General features: G+C 43.4%; 1 protein-coding gene across 1 annotated transcript in view; it reads left to right on the forward strand.

The window, feature by feature from the left end:
* Positions 1-16,150, forward strand: part of LOC137375004 (single-pass membrane and coiled-coil domain-containing protein 1-like) — a 32,858-nt gene that overhangs the window by 15,988 nt on the left and 720 nt on the right. Inside the window, exon 3 of the mRNA XM_068041629.1 lies at positions 9,177-9,326. Coding sequence (XP_067897730.1) covers positions 9,177-9,326 — 150 coding nt within the window. The remainder of the gene's footprint in view (positions 1-9,176; positions 9,327-16,150) is intronic.

A 16,150-nucleotide genomic window follows, 5' to 3' on the forward strand; every position in this document is an offset into this window, starting at 1 on the left:
TTGTCCCTGGCTACTTGCCTTCCTTTCACCCTTCCACCTTCTATCTTTCTCGGATTTGGGCTTATACACAGCTCATAATCATCATGAATTTCCACTGCTTTCTGGCCTTTGAAACCTTCTGGTTCTCTACATGGATTCTTGCTAACAGAGAGAGTGATTTTTAAATTCTTCCAAGAGAATTAATTCCCCAAGGTTCTCATATATGGCTTCCATCTTTGGTGCCCGTATCCAACAATCAAAATTAATTTATTTTACCCGCTCAAATTCTAGATAAGTCTGCCCAGATAATCTCATGAGGTTCTAAAATATCTGCCTGTATGCTTCAGGGACTAATTCATTTGCAGCGCGAATCGCCTCATAATCTGCAGAAGTGTCCTCAGAAAGCATGCTATAAACTTCATGAGCTCTGCCCACCAACCTGCTTTGCATAAGCAGTGTGTAGCTTTCCTTTGTCCACTTCATCTGTTTTGCTATCTTTTCAAAAGAAATGAAAAGTACCTATACATCCCTTTCCTCAAACTTAGGGAGGGCTTGCACAAAGTTAATCAGCTCTCCACTGAGTCGTGGGCTGAGACATATCTTTACCACCAGAACTTTCACTGCAGTCAAGACCACTCTTTTGACTTAGTTCTAGCTTTCTAATCTGGCATTCCATTTCTCTTTCCTTTTCCTCTCAGTCAAGTTCAAGTTATTTCATTGTCAATTCTCTTTCAAGCTCAAGTTTTTTTGAAATTTCCATTGCTTTTTCTTTATCAAATTCAAGCTGCTTCATCTGTATCCGAATTTTAGCTAATTCGACTGCACTACCCTCTGGTTTGCTTTCTTCTTCTTCCAATTTCAAATGGTGTGTTATTACTTCAATTATGTATGTTTTCTTAGTTCCTGGTTTTAACTCTATCACCAACAGTTCTGCCAAATCCTTTAGTTTAACCTTGGTTAAGTTCCTCTAATCACTCAGGGATACATCCTCCATCCCCAGAAAAGTCGCAGCAACTGTTAAAGATATTCCGGTGGTGTAAACTTTATTTCACAAGAAACCTAGTTCTTTTTTCAATGATTATTACCGTACTTACAGTTACATGTCATCGGCGTTGGGCTTATCCTGGCAAGAGTAGAACCGAGGCCGGAGGAGTGAACTGTTTATTCTAATCCCACTTCTCCACAGGTCACAATATATATTTATTTTTAATTTTCCCACTTACCGATACGATCAATCATATACTCTATTTCTCCCAGAATAGAACACACCAACCAGGTTTCTTTAATGAATAACAAAATTATCAGTTTATTATAAAACAAGTCTTAACTAGTAATGAAGTAAGGCATAAACACACAGATTGAAATTTTAAACTCCCTTTTTTTTCTACCTTAGTCTCACACACACACACACACACACACACACACACACACACACACACACACACACACACACACACACACACACACACCGCAATAAAAGGGATTTTTTAAATTCAGAGCTCTGTTACAAACAAAAAACAGGGGCTGATTACTTGCTCATTTTTGAAGAAAACAGCAGATGAGATATGTTGTTTCAAAATTGGCATAAAGTCAAACTTCGGAGTACATGTAGACAGGTCAATGCGATCTTTTAGAGCAGTTCTTTTCAGGCGGTGTTGAGAATTAATTTAGCAGGCTTTCTTCAAAGACAGGAGATGAGATGAATTGACACAGTGGACTTCTCAGGGTCTTTTACAGAGTTGCTGGAAAGTAAATTGGGTTGTAGTCTTCTCTCCTTCCTTGACACACTTCTTCAGCAGACTTGACTTTATCTCACTCCAGAATGTAAAACACACACAAACACTACAACCAAAAGCCCTCTCTGGTGTGCGCTGCTGCTGGGCTTGTTCAATCAAGGGGTGCCTGTCACTTCTCTGCCCACTTGTTCCCCTGTTACCAGGGTTTCTGTTCTATTTTTTAACTTGAGTCATGTGACAACCAGTAAACATTGTTGCCAAACCAGTTCTTTCAGCGTCCCCTTGATGAATCTCTTAAAAAAAACTGGTCCAACATTTCTTCAGATTGACTAAGAATTCCTTTAGAAATATTTGTAACAAAAAACAGAACAACCTTCATAACAAAACCTATAAAATTCTTAAGGGGCTTGAGAGGGTAGATGCTGAGAAAATGTTTCCCATGGCTGGAGAATCTAGAACATGTGTCACAGTCTCAGAATAAGGGGTCAGCCATTTGGACTGAGATGAGGAGAAATTTCTTCATCAAAGGGTCGTGAATCTTTGGAATTCTCTACTCCAGAGAGCTGTGGATGCTCAGTCGTTGAGTATATTCAAGACAGAGAATGACAGAGTTTTTGTTTCTAAGGGAATTAAGGGATATGGAGATAGTGAAGGAAGGTGGAATTGAGGTAGAAGATGTCCATGGTCTTGTTGAATGGAGGCACTGTCTCAAAGGGCCAAATGGGATACTCCAGTTCCTATTTCTTAGATTATTGTGATTGGCCTCCAACAACCACAAATATCTTCCTTTCTGCCAGGTATGACTCCTGCACTGGAGAGTTTTCCACCTGATCTCCATTGTCTTTGGTTCCACACTCAGTCAAATGCTGCCTAGATGTGAAGAGCAGTCACTCTCAACTCACTTTTGGGAATGAGCTCTTTTGTCCGTATTATGACTGTAATGAGGTGATTGGTCCTGACGGAACCCAAACTAAACATCAGTGAGCGTTATTGGTGAGTCAGTGCCACTTGATAGCGCTGTTGATGATACCTTCCATCATTTTGCTGATTTTTAAAATTCATTCAAAGGATGTAGGCATCACTGGCAAGGCCAGCATTTATTGCCCATCCCTAATTGCCCTTGAGAAAATGGATGCCTCCCTGAACTGCTGCAGTACATCCACAGTGCTGTTAAGGAGGGAGTTCCAGGATTTGACTCAGCGACAGTGAAGGAATGGTGATATGCTTCCAGGTTAGGATGGTACATGACTTGGAGGGGAACGTGCAGGCAGTGATATTCCGATGTGCCTGCTCCCTTGTTCTTCTAGGTAGTACAGGTCAAGTATTTGGAAGGTGCTGTCGAAGGAGCCTTAGCGAGTTGCTGTAGTGCATCTTGTGGATGATTGATAGTCGGCTGATATGGTGTTAATTAGCTGGGTTGGATTTGTCCTGCTGTTTGTGGACAGGACATACCTGGGCAATTTTCCACATTGTTGGATAGATGGCCATGTAGCTATTTTGGAACAGCTTATATAGGGGCACAGCAATTTCTGGAGTACAGATCTTTAGTGATACAGCTGAGATTTTGTTGGGGCCCATAACCGTTGCTGTGTTTAGTTCACTCAGCCGTTGCTTGATTTCAAGTGGAGTGAATCAAATTGGTTGAAGATTGGCATCTGTGATGGTGGGAACCTCAAGAGGAGAATGAGAAGGATCATCTAAACGACACTTCTGGCTGAAGATGGTTGCAAACGCTTCAGCCTTGTCTTTTTTACTCACGTGTTGGGCTCCTCCATCATTGAGGATGGGGATGTTCATAGAGCATAAAGCATATAACTAAATTTAATATGTTAAATGAGGTTATTACTTGTATTAAAAGGTGTAAACAGACAATTGTTATTTCAAAACTTGAAATCCTAATTAGTTAAATAAAATACAATAGAGATGGCAGGGCAGGTGATGTGTTGCAGCAGTAGCATGTGGGCACTGGTGACCACCAGTGCAATCCACAACAACCACATCTGCCGTAAGTGTCTGCAGTCTGAGAAATGTCAGCTCAGAGCTGATGAACTGGAGTCTGAACTTCAGACACTGCGATGCATCAAGGAGGGAAAAAATTACCTAGATACTTTGTTCCAGGAGGCAGTCACACCCCTTAGGTTAAATACTTCAGATCTGGTCCGTGGTCAGGGATGGAAGGGTGTCACTACGAGTGAGGCAAGTGTGGGGATCCAGAACGTGGCATTCATTGTAAGAGCCTCAGCTCAGTTAAGAAATCATAATACAATTAAGCAGAGTCAACACGGTTTTACGAAAGTGAAATAATGTTTGACAAAGTTATTAGCATTCTTTGAGGATGTAACAAGCAGGGTGGATAAAGGGGAACCAGTAGATGTAATGTATTTGGATTTTCAAAAGGTATTCGATAAGGTGCCACATACAAGATTATTGCACAAGGTAAGAGCTCATGGTGTTGGGGTAATAATTAGTATGGATAGATGATTGGCTAACTAACAGCAAACAGACAGTCGGGATAAATGGGGCATTTTCAGATTTGCTAACTAACTTCTGGGGTGCCACAGGAATCAGTGCTGGGGCCTATTTTATTACTATTTACAATCCATATTAATGACTTGGAGGATGGTACCAAGTGTACTGTAGCCAAATTTGCTGATGATACAAAGATAGGTGGGAAAGTAAGTTGTGAGAAAACAAAGATAGGTTAAGTGAGTGGGCAAAAATTTGGCAGCTGGAGTATAATGTGGAAAAAGGTGTGGTTGTTATCCACTGTGGTAGAAAGAATGGAAAAGCAAAATATTAATCAATTGGAAAGAGACTCCAAAATACTGTGGTACAGAGGAATCTGGGTGTCCTCGTAGATGAAATACAAAAAGTTGGCATGCAGAAACAGCAAGTAATTAGAAAGGCAAATGGAATATTGGCCTTTATTGCAGTGGGGATGAAGTATAAAAGTAGAGAAGTCTTGCTACAACTGTACATGGTGTTGGTGAGTCCACACCTAGAGTACTGCATACAGTTTTGGTCTCCTTAATTAGGGAGCGATATACTGGCATTGGAGATAGTTCAGAGAAGGTTCACTAGGTTAATTCCTGGGATGAAAGGGTTGTTGTATGAGGAAATGTTGAGCAAGTTGGGCCTATACCCATTGAAGTTTAGAAGAATGAGAGGTGATCTTATTGAAACATATGAGATTCTGAGGGGGCTCGACAAGGTAGATGCTGAGAGGATGTTTCTCCTCGTGGGAGAATCTAGAACTAGGGGGCAGTTTCAGAATATGGGGTCACCCATTTAAGACGGAGATGAGGAGGAATTTCTTCTCTGAGGGTCACGAATCTTTGGAATTCTCTTCCCAGAGAGTAGTGAAGACTGAGTCAATGAATATATTCAAGGCTGAGAAAGATTTTTGAACTTTACTGGAGTAAAGGGTTATGGGAAACAAGGAGGAAAGTGGAGTTGAGGCCAAGATCAGATCAGCCATAATCTTATTAAATGACCAAGCGGGCTCGAGTGATTGTATGTTTATATCAGCCTCCTCCTCTCATTAGTTGATTAATTGTGAACCACTGTTCACTACTGATGTGACAGGACTGCAGAGCTTTGATCTGATCCATTGGTTATGGGATCACTTCGCTCTGCTTCCACTGTTTAGCATGCCTAAAGCTTCACTAGATTGGCTCCTCATTTTCAGCTACGCCTGGCACTGCTCCTGGCATGCTCTTCTACATTCTTCATAGAACCCAGATTGGTTATCTGGCTTGATGATGAACGGGAAATAAGAGAATGCTTGGCCATAAGGTTGCAGATTGTGGTGGAATACAAATCTGCTGCTGCTGATGGCCCACAGTGCCTCATGGATGCCCAGTTTTGAACTGCTAGTCTGTTCTTAATCTATGTCATTTAGCACACTGCTAGTGCCACACAACATGCTGGAGTGTATCGTCAATGTGAAGGCAGGACTTTGTCTCCATGAGGACTGTGCGCTGGTCACTCCTACCAATACTGTCATGGACAGATGAATCTGTGACATGTGGATTGGTGAGGGCAAAGTTAAGTAGGTCTTTCCTTCATGTTGATTCTCACACCACCTGCCGCCAGTCAAGTCAGTCAGTGATGGTACTACCAAGCCATTCTTGGTGACGGACATTGATGTCCCTCCACCCAGAGTGTATTCTGTGCCCTGGCTCTCTTCAGTGCTTTTTCTAAATGGTGTTCAACACAGAGGTTTATTGATTTATGAGCTGAGGGACAGTGGTAAGTAATAATCTGTAGGAGGTTTCCTTGTCAATGTTTGACCTGAAGCTATGAGATGTCATGGGATCTGGTGTCAATGTCAGGGACACTCTGACCCAACTATATACCACTGTGACCTGCCTCTGGTAGGTTTGTCCTGCTGTTGGGACAGGATATACCCAGGAGGTGATGGAGGAGTCAGTCTTGACTAGTCCGTGGAACAGCTCTCCCAACTTTGGCACCAGTTCACAGATATTAGTGAGGAGGACTTTGCAGGCTTAACTGGGCTGGGTACACCAGATAGTCCATCCAGTTTTATTTATGTTTTCCTTTTTTGTAGCAGTATGATATAACTCAGTAACTTGCTAGGCTATTTCAGAAGGTTGGTAACAAGTCAGCCTCACTGGTGTGGGACTGGGGTCATGTATATACCACATCAAGTAAGAATGTTAGGCTTCCCTCTCTAAAGAACATCAGTGAGCCAGTTGGGTTTTTATGACAATCTGACAGCTTCATGGTCCCATTTAAACCTAGTTACTCCCCCACCCAGATGGAACTTATACTCATTTGCTGACTGAAGTTAGACCCAGTTACTCCCCCACCCTGATAGTGTTGTACTCAGTTACAGTCCTAGTTGAGCTTGTGTGGTAAATACTGTCAGGTTGGTGAGGAGATGTCACAATCATGGAGTGATGTAATCGCTGAATGAAATGGATACATTTCCAGCTAAAGGCTACTTCTTTTCTGACCAATCAGAGCATGCAAGAACTTTCGAAAAGCTCCAATGACTTTTATGAGGCTGTTTATTCTCAAGTCAAGTTGTACAGAGATAAGATTCAGAACTCTGACAGCAGGTGGATAATAATATAAGTCATAAAACTGTTAAGTTTCCTCCCAAAAACAGGATAGAAATGTGGTAATCAATAGATCTACTGGGATAACATTTGCAATAATTGCTTGGAACACTGCAGTAATCAACTAGATCTACTGGTATACAATTGGAGTAATTGGCTGGATCACTGCAAATCGACGAGGTTATTATTATAATAATTGGGGTGCAGTAGTGTAGTGATTATGTTACTGAACTAGTAATCCAGTGATTGTGAATTCAAGTTGCACCCACCATGACAGCTTGAGAATTTGAATTCAATTTTTAATACAAAACCGGTATCAGTAAAAGTCACCTTAAAGCTGTCAGATTGTTGTGAAAAACGAAGTAATTCACTAATGTGCCTTTGGGAAGGAAACCTGCCTTGCTTACCTGGTCTGGCCTATATGTGACTCCAGTTCCCACCAATGTGGTTGACTGTTAACTGCTCTCCGAACTGGCCGAGCAAAACACTCAGTTCTATCCAACCATTACTAACAGTTCAAGAAGACCCACCATCTCTTATCTAGGGCAGCTAAATTAATGACAGCCTTGCTGGTGATGCCCACATCCCAAGATTGAATTTTTAAAAATTGGTTCAATCACTGCAGGAATCAACTTGATCTATCGGGTTAGCACTGCAGTCATGAGACAGATCCAGGAGCTCACTGAGAATGTACTACAGGGGTTATGTAAGACAGCACTGAAATTCACTGTAGTAAGCAAATTTTGCAATTACAACCACCAGCTGGGATATCAATGGAGTAATGACCTGGGCCCAGGGAGATCCTTGGGGTTGTAAACAGCTGATCATAATGGACTGTGAATGCTGGATCTATGTGATAGGCAGTGCCCACTGTGGGGGCAATTTTTCTGTCCGTAGCATGCTGCAAACAGCAGGTGCAATAGGGGCAAATTATGAAGTGGGGTAAATGGCAGATGCCCGGGTCTCTGCTTCTTTTGCACTTGACATTCATTTTTGGTGGGTCGCTGGGAAGGTGGGTCTTCATTATGAAATTCAAATGATATAGGAGTGGCCTAATAACGCCTCCCATATCTTTTTCCAACCTTGATGCTCGGTCCATGCTATTTCCTAATCACACATATTAACGGGCATCCAGGGTTGCTCAGCACTGACATTAAAGGGCCCAGTAAGAAGATTCATTCAATGAGTCTTATCCATTTCTTGATTGTCTTGCTTCACTTTTTCCGTGCTGGTGCTCAGGTTCTCACGAGCCTTTGCAGCAATCCTTGTAATCTTTTTGTTTTTTGCTCCCAGTGAAATTGCTGGGAATCATTCTATTTGGATATGTTCAATAGATGACAATCAATGGACAGATGTCAGGCAGGTGAGGATGGAAGAAGTGCTTTGCTCCCACCCACAATATACCAGTACACTGACATCTGCAGACAGAGGTGAACATACCTCTGTTTGATTAATGCCTTTGGAGGCACCAACTCTCAAGGTAGGAGGTGACAGCTGGCCTGATGGCACAGATACATGTGAAGGGTTGACTGACCATCCTACTGGATGGTTCTTGGATGTACCCCAATCACATCTTGTCATGTTTTACGTGGTGCTGCATGAAAGAAGGTATGTCAGTGTGATCACCAGCCAGCAAAATCTGATTGGCTATACCTGCAATGATGCCACCAATAATGTGTACACCTAATGGCAAGAGACTGTGGGTAACTGTCTTCAGAGGTTTTAGGTCAGCAGAGGGTTCAATGTAGAACTGTTCCAGCTGTTGCAAAGATACCTATTGCTGACATACACCATAGGGCTGGCATAGTCACTAAGAGTGCTGGCCATTTGTAGCCTCAAGGCTGACCTCCACCTTCTTCCAAGATGCTGCAATATGGACTAAGGGGGCTGGTACCCTGGACTGCCACAGAGAACAACCCGCCTTGCAGCCACCTCATGCCGAATAACCTCCACTCAAGCCAGTGTCAAACAGGAGGTCAGGTGCAGGTCTTCCAACACTTGTATGCCCCCTGGGTTTACTTGCCCTTCATTTTTGTTTATCATATCCTAATCTCCTGGAAAAGGCTGCCAATGAGCTGAAATGCCTTTTCACCCTCTCTAAAGGCTTTTAGAATTTTCTCCCCCTATTGAGTCCCTATCCCTTTAAATTTCCCTTACAAACATTTTTTTTTTGCTATCAGCACTAGTGTGCCCCTACACCCAACTAAATTCTGTAATAATCATTGAAATGGGCTGGCCCATGCAATCTGGATGATGCTGCCAGTTTGCCATTCTGGAAGGATTGGCATCAGTTCTTAACGATAGGTTTTCACTGGGAATGTATGACTGAGAATTTTGTGCAATTTCAAGACTGCAATTCTTTTGATTCAACTTTTAGATTGGAGAAGAGAATAGACGAATTAAGAGCTGAATACAAGGAACTGGATCAGAATGCAAAGGATCTCATTCAATCATTCGAACCGCTGTGTGCAAACATTGCAAAGCAAGCCAGACAGGATGAGATGTGGTCCTCGCTCCTGGAAGACAGGTGATGTGCAGATAGTAAAAGCTGTGCAAGGACTGTGTGACCCTGGGGGATGGAAGGAAGAAGCCACACCAAGATTCTGCTCCATTTGAACTGGACTTTAAATTCAGGTTGGGAGGGTTGGGGTCTATGAGTGGAAATTCTGCCCACCCCCTATGTCAATGGACCTTGTCAGGGCAGACTTCTCAAGCTTCTCTTTGCATCCTTGAAATGGACACTGGTTGAGACCTGGTGTAAGTCCCTTTGAAGCCTTCTAAAGGACCCAAACTTTGACTTGAACAAGGTAATTGATCCTTTGGAGCCAAAGACTTTTAAAACAAAAAAATTTTTCTTTGGCCCCTCTGGAGGACTCCACTCTGCCATGGAAGGGTGGATCAGCTTGGCATGGGGTGGCTGCCATGAATGTACCCTTGCGGGCACCGGAGCCCAACTCCGGCCATGCACATGATCCTCTCCCTGGAATCTGGACTGGAGCCTCTTGCCTTGGGAGCTCCGCTCCTCTGCACCTATGCAGGCAACAGGACCCAAGAAATTCCAGGCCTAAGAGTTTTGCTGCTCAAGAAGCTGTGTATATTACGATGCAAGGCTAATAGCTGTGTGTTTATAGTATATATAATATTGGGATCCTACCCATCTATTTACAGCATATATTACAGGGCTGGTAAATAAGGCCTTAAAACCCGTGGCTTGGGAGAAGGTATGTCCCATTTCCATCTAGATCTGGATTGGACCAGGTTCCTCCGGAATTCCACTCTGTTTAGATTGAACCTTTAAATTCTAACCAAGAACGGAGAGCCATTTGTTGGTCTTCTGCCTGTCGTCCCTAAGGGGCATGTTCGAGGGTGTTCTTGGATCTCCCTAGGAAATTCCTCCTTTATACCCTTAAAAGACCTCAGTGGAACTCATGCTAATTCACATCAGATTGGAGTCACCTTGAGGCCTTCTGAAGGCCCCAATCCTTTGCTAGACTGAGGTAATTGATCCCATGGGAATTCTCTTCCCTGCCATTGGAGCGGCCACAATGAGAACCAAAGACATATATAAAGAAAATAATTTGGGCTATTTAGGCCTCATGGTGACTTCAGACAGAACAGCAAGACACCATTGCTCCTCAGAAGGGTGGATCAGGCTATGCTGATGATGCCAGCTCCAAGGTTTTGGGATAGGAACTCTAGCTTGGGCTAGGAGAAGCAAGAGATCCATTCTTTCACTGGGGGAGCTGGCCCTTGGGATTTTCTTGGTCTATGTGTACAAATACAGTATATCAATTCTTGATTATCTTGGGTGATTGTCAAAGCTTTTTAATTGGCTGTTGGATGCTACAGGATTTAAAAGTGCCTTTTACTTTATTCCCAATTCTTCAGGCTTGTTGCCACTGTTTGATTGATACCACATAGGAATTACAGTCCACTCCTAAGAAAGACATGGACTCTAGAGATAAGAAATTTCAAGTTTTATGAACAAATACACGATTACAAGCAAGCAGATATGCCTATTACACCCACAAGTAGGATACTCACTGGATCAAGAGCGTTACCAATCCAGGTCAAATCTTGGTCACAAGTATCCTCCAAAGATACATTGCAATCTACATTTATACTTTTACAATAACACACCTACTTGTAGTCACAGGATATGATGTAATCGCCATGTGCTATTCCTTTGTCTGGATCTGACCTAAACCCATTCTATCAAATCCTGTAATATATCACTTGACTGGTTTTTGATGTGAAACAGTTTGCAGTTACATGAGGCCCAGCCATTATCTCAAGCAGATCATTCCTGTTCTCAAGATTGCTGCCTCCTGCTTTCTACTTGAGCTCATTTCAGTCCTTTTCCATGAGAATAGGGCCTGTCTGCACAGGACAACATTTCAACCCATTCACTATCAAAGTCAGGTGATATATTACATCTAAGTAATGCACTCCACAATCAATAAGTAGCTTCAGCCAATACTGCACTTATTTGGATCTGTACCATTGCTTTTAGTTTTGTTGTTATATTTATTTTTGCTGAAACAGCCTGTTTTGTATATTCAGCAGAAGTCAGTTAGTCTCTCTTCCTGGTCGGCATACTCTCTCTCTCTCTCTCTATGTATTCACTGTAGTTCCCTGTACTAACACCTATGTTAACATGTTACTACATACTATCCTTCAGCTACATACTAGCAGTTCAATGATTTTCCTGCTAAAGGCACAAGTCTTTTATCCTTTATTCAAGTCTGTCTGATCCTGTTGACCTGACTGCTTAACCTCCCAAGATGCTGCCGATCTTGCTAAACAAATCTACCCCAGAATAAAATATTCCTGGTGCAGCACAGGGATTAGGGTTAAGTTTGAGGTTTGAGCTGGATTCAACATGAGCTAGGGTTTGACTTATGATTAGAATTGAATTGAAAGTTAGACTTGAGCTAGGAGTGAGGGTCAGGGTTAATGATAGTGTGAGGACTAGGGTAGAGTTGCCAACCCTCCAGGATTTCCCTGGGATCTCCAAAGACACTGCTGCAAGCAAACAAGAGAACATTCATAGCGGCAATAAAAAATAGTGTTCTGAAAAGAAATCTTTGAACTTCTGTTTACTAATTATAACAATTTTGGACATGGAGATAAAATGCTGTTTGACAGACAGTCAATAATCATCCAATCAGGTATGAAAAGTCTCTTCACCTTCCAATTGCCTGGGAAGGTCATGCACAGCGAGGATGGGTGTGTTAGTTTACCAGTGGCAGGGGTGTTGCGGGGGGGAGGGGGGAGGGGGGGGAGTGGATGGGGAGGTTGAAGGAAGGTTATGGGATGACACATCCAGGAATATGTCCAAATAGAGTTGTCAACCCTAGTTAGGGTTAGGATTAGGATAAAATCAGAATTAGGAAATTGCTGGGCAACTCCAGATTTTAAAGTGATGCGGTATTCTGTGAGGAGGGTTACTCAGGAATGCTTTTGAGTGTTGTGGCATTGAAATTCTGACTTCTACCACACTTGTTCATTTGTGACCGTAAGATTTATTTACCCTGAGAAACAGGCCAGATAAATACTGATGTCTGCCAGAAGTGCGCGCCCCTCCTTTGACAACGAAAGTATTGAACACGTGGAGCAGAGGAGGGAAATGAATAAACAGTGGAGACAAAAGGTCAGCAGGGAGTGGCAGCATCCATTGATGAGATCAGCAGTATGTAAAGGATTTGACTGTAGTGTCACGAGAAATTCAATGACCTCACCAGGAGAGGACAAGTAGGGCAGGTACATAAACTAACACTGCTGTTGTGACATTGCTAAAAGTAGCACCGTCTACTCAATGATTATCATCACCATCACACATGGGTGTTTATCATAGCTCCCTGCGTATACAGCACTGAGACCCTTCAAAACTCCCCCCCCCCCTTTTTATGCTCAAGGCATTGTCAACACCTTCCATACCCATTACCTGAACACTTCACCTTTCCAAATGGAATCCCTTAAAATCTGAGCGTGGGAGAAGAGGGGAGTGTCACTTGCCATATAGACATTGACAGCTAGTCAATGGTTGGAGAAGGCTGCACACAAGAGACAGATGTCTGCAACAAGGCGAGAGAGGGGAGAGAAGACGAGGACAGTTTGTAGGATCACCGCATCCAAAGAGCATGCCCTCTGATTAGAGGAGACAGCTGGAGGAGGAGGTTGGAGATGGGGAAGTGGGAGGTCTGCCTATGGATCAGGGTTAGTATCACAATGAGGCAACCTTCTAACTTTATGCTTTTTATACACACAGACAACAATCCTCTTGTAGACTGAAATAAAAACAGTAAGTGCTGGAAATACTCAGCAGGTCAGGCAGCATCTGTGGAGAGAGAAACAGAGTTAAAGTTTCAGGTCTGTGACCTTTCATTAGAACTGGCAAAGGTTATAAAAGAATTGGGTTTTAAGCAAGTCAAGGGGTTTGGGGAGGGGGGGTGGTGTTGGTGGGGGTGGATGGTGGGGAAGAGAACAAAAGGGAAGGTGTGTGATAGGGCAGAGGGCAGGAGAGATTAAATAACAAAGCTGTCCTGGGACAAAGGGAAAGAGTATGTTAATGCTTGTGGTGAAAGACAAAGCATTAGTCCAGAGAGAGTGTTAATAGTGGAATAATGAGCAGCTCTGTCTACATGAAAAAAAGGCACATGGTTAAAAATAAAATAAAATAAAAAATATATAAAATGGCCAGTCATGCTCTGAAGTTATTGAACTCAATGTTCAGTCCGCAAGGCTGTAGAGTGCCTAATCGAAAGATCAGGTGCTGCTCTTCGAGCTTGCATTGATGTTCACTGGAACACTGGAGCAGGACAAAAACAGAAATGTTGGCATGAGAGCAGGGGGCTGTGTTGAAATGGCAAACAATCGGAAGCTCGGGGTCATGCTTTCGGACTAAGTGGAGGTGTTCCGCAAAGCGGTCACCCAATCTGCATTTGGTCTTCCCAATATAGAGGCAAACACATTATAATTCTGTTCTAACCTTTGCCAGTTCTGATGAAAGGTTACAGACCTGAAACATTAACTCTGCTTCTCTCTCCACAGATGCTGCCTGACTTGCTGAGTATTTCCAGCACTTTCTGTTTTTATTTCAGATTTCCAGCATCTGCAGTATTTTGCTTTTAACCCTCTTATAGACAGTCAGCTAGTTCTCCTGCCTACTGCTCGTCTATTATTGCTGCAGGCAAAGTCATTCTAAGGAAGGCTTCGGAAGTGATTCTCCTTTCATGTCTTTGCAGGTATGGCAGATGGACCAAGAGCAGGGCTCTCGTAAGTTCACACACCAACCAATACATCACATGTCACGTCATGCACACTCTTGTGATTTGGCAAGCACCAGCCCAGGTTAATCCACCCCAAAGGATGTAGCTCATGAGTTTTGCACTATAGGTGAAGCACAGCATACAGGTGAGCAGGAGCAAAGGCAGGTGATGGAGGAGGAAGAGAGGCCTCTTTTCGGAGGGTGATGCCACCTCATAGAATCATACAGCACAGAAAGAGGTCATTCAGCTCATTGAGCTTGTGCTGGCTTTTTGAAAGAGCTATCCAAGTAGTCCGCTTCCCCTACCCTTTCCCAATATGTTTCCTGTTCAAGTATTTATCCAATTTCCTTTTGAATATTATTATTGAATCTGCTTCCACCACCTTTTCAGGCAGTGCTTTCAAGATCACAACTCACTGCATAAAAAATTCTCAACTTCCCTCTGTTTCTTTTGCCAATTACTTTAAATCTGTGTCCTCTGGTTACTGACCCTCCTGCCACTGGAAACAATTTCTCCTTGTTTACTCTATTAAAACCTTTCATAATTTTCAACCTCTCCATCAAATCTCCCCTTAAGCTTTGCTGCTCGAAGGACAATAACCCCAGCTTCACTAGTCTCTCCACATAACTGAAATCCCTCACCCTGGTACCTTTCTCATAAATTTCCTCTGCTTCCTCTCCAAGGCCTTGACCTACCTGTGTCGCTGTTGGCAACACGGGTCCAGATCTTTGGGTGCCAACGTTTAAATAATGGCTGCTTCCAATGCATGAATGTTTGATGCAGTCATTTTTGACATGGCGGAAAATGTGGAGGAGTCCACCAGCTGCACATACAGGATCCTTCTTCACAACATCAAGTGCCTTGGAGTAATTGTCAGAAAGTTGCCATGAAAGAAGGCTGAGTCCATCTGCAGACCCCCATCTCCCTCGAAGCTAACTATCTGGCCATCATGGACAGGGAAAGAATCATAGCTGTGACGAATGGCTGATGGAGGTGACATCACATAGGGTTTGTTCACACCTTATCAACCTGTCCCTTCTGCCTTTCATCTCCCCCTTCACATTGTATGATAAACAGCAGATGCTTTCACCAGCCACTTCTCTCTGCTTTCCCTTCACACCACATGCTAGCCCTCAGGCCCTCTTTTTCATTTCGGGTATTGAAGATGGTGAAGCCCTATGCCAGTGCAGCTTTCCTGAAGGTGCACCATCACTCCATCTCACTCTCACAAGCACCAGCTCAAATGCTGTGTTAGAGGAGGACATTCTAGGCCCTGAGTTGTTCAAGATTGTCCACCGCGGCATCTGAAGTGTCCTCAATAGAAGCTCAGTGGCCTTCCACCTCCTGAGCTGTAGCCACTGGGAACCATTTTGTAGGAGAAATTGGATAGGTAAATGATCAAAGAAGACAGCCACGAAGGACTTGCACAAGAGTGAATCAGAATCGTCCTGCTTCGCTCTGTCCTTAAGGAAAGAGATGTATGTGTTGCTTCTGGTGTAGAGCGCCTTTGTAAACTTCCTGCGACAGCTGGTGGACTGCGAACTCTGAGATGTCACTGCAGCCTGAAAGGATCCTGCGGCATAACAGTTAAGGGCCACGGTGGCCTTGACAGTCACAGGCAGTGCTGTCCAATGCAAGGCTCAAATTGCTGCTGCAGCAGTTGACACAGCTCGGTGATAGCCTCTTTTGTGAAGTGAAGGCACCTCAGACATTGCTCCTTAGTGAAGTGCAGGCAGGCGAATGCTCCCTGAAGAGCCGCTGTGGATATGCTCTCGTTGTCTCCTCCTCTCTCTGTGGCAGTTACTCATGCTCTGTTCTGTCCCTTCTCCCTTGTCTGCCAGCCCCAAGACAGCCCTTTGAAACAACCCATAACTGCAGTCAAACTATTAGTTATGAGGCAAAGAGCATCAACAGTACAACATCAGCAAAATCTTGCTATCTTTAGGCAAAGTGAACTTTCCAGGGTGATAAAACACACCGAGAAACTGTCAAAAATTAACCAGCAGCCTGAAATGACAAACCAGCAACTAACCAAGCCTGTAAGTACTGCATAATCCCTTTGCCTACACCAATATGGTGG

Source organism: Heterodontus francisci, chromosome 11, assembly GCF_036365525.1.
Source record: "Heterodontus francisci isolate sHetFra1 chromosome 11, sHetFra1.hap1, whole genome shotgun sequence".
NCBI classification, from domain to species: domain Eukaryota; kingdom Metazoa; phylum Chordata; class Chondrichthyes; order Heterodontiformes; family Heterodontidae; genus Heterodontus; species Heterodontus francisci.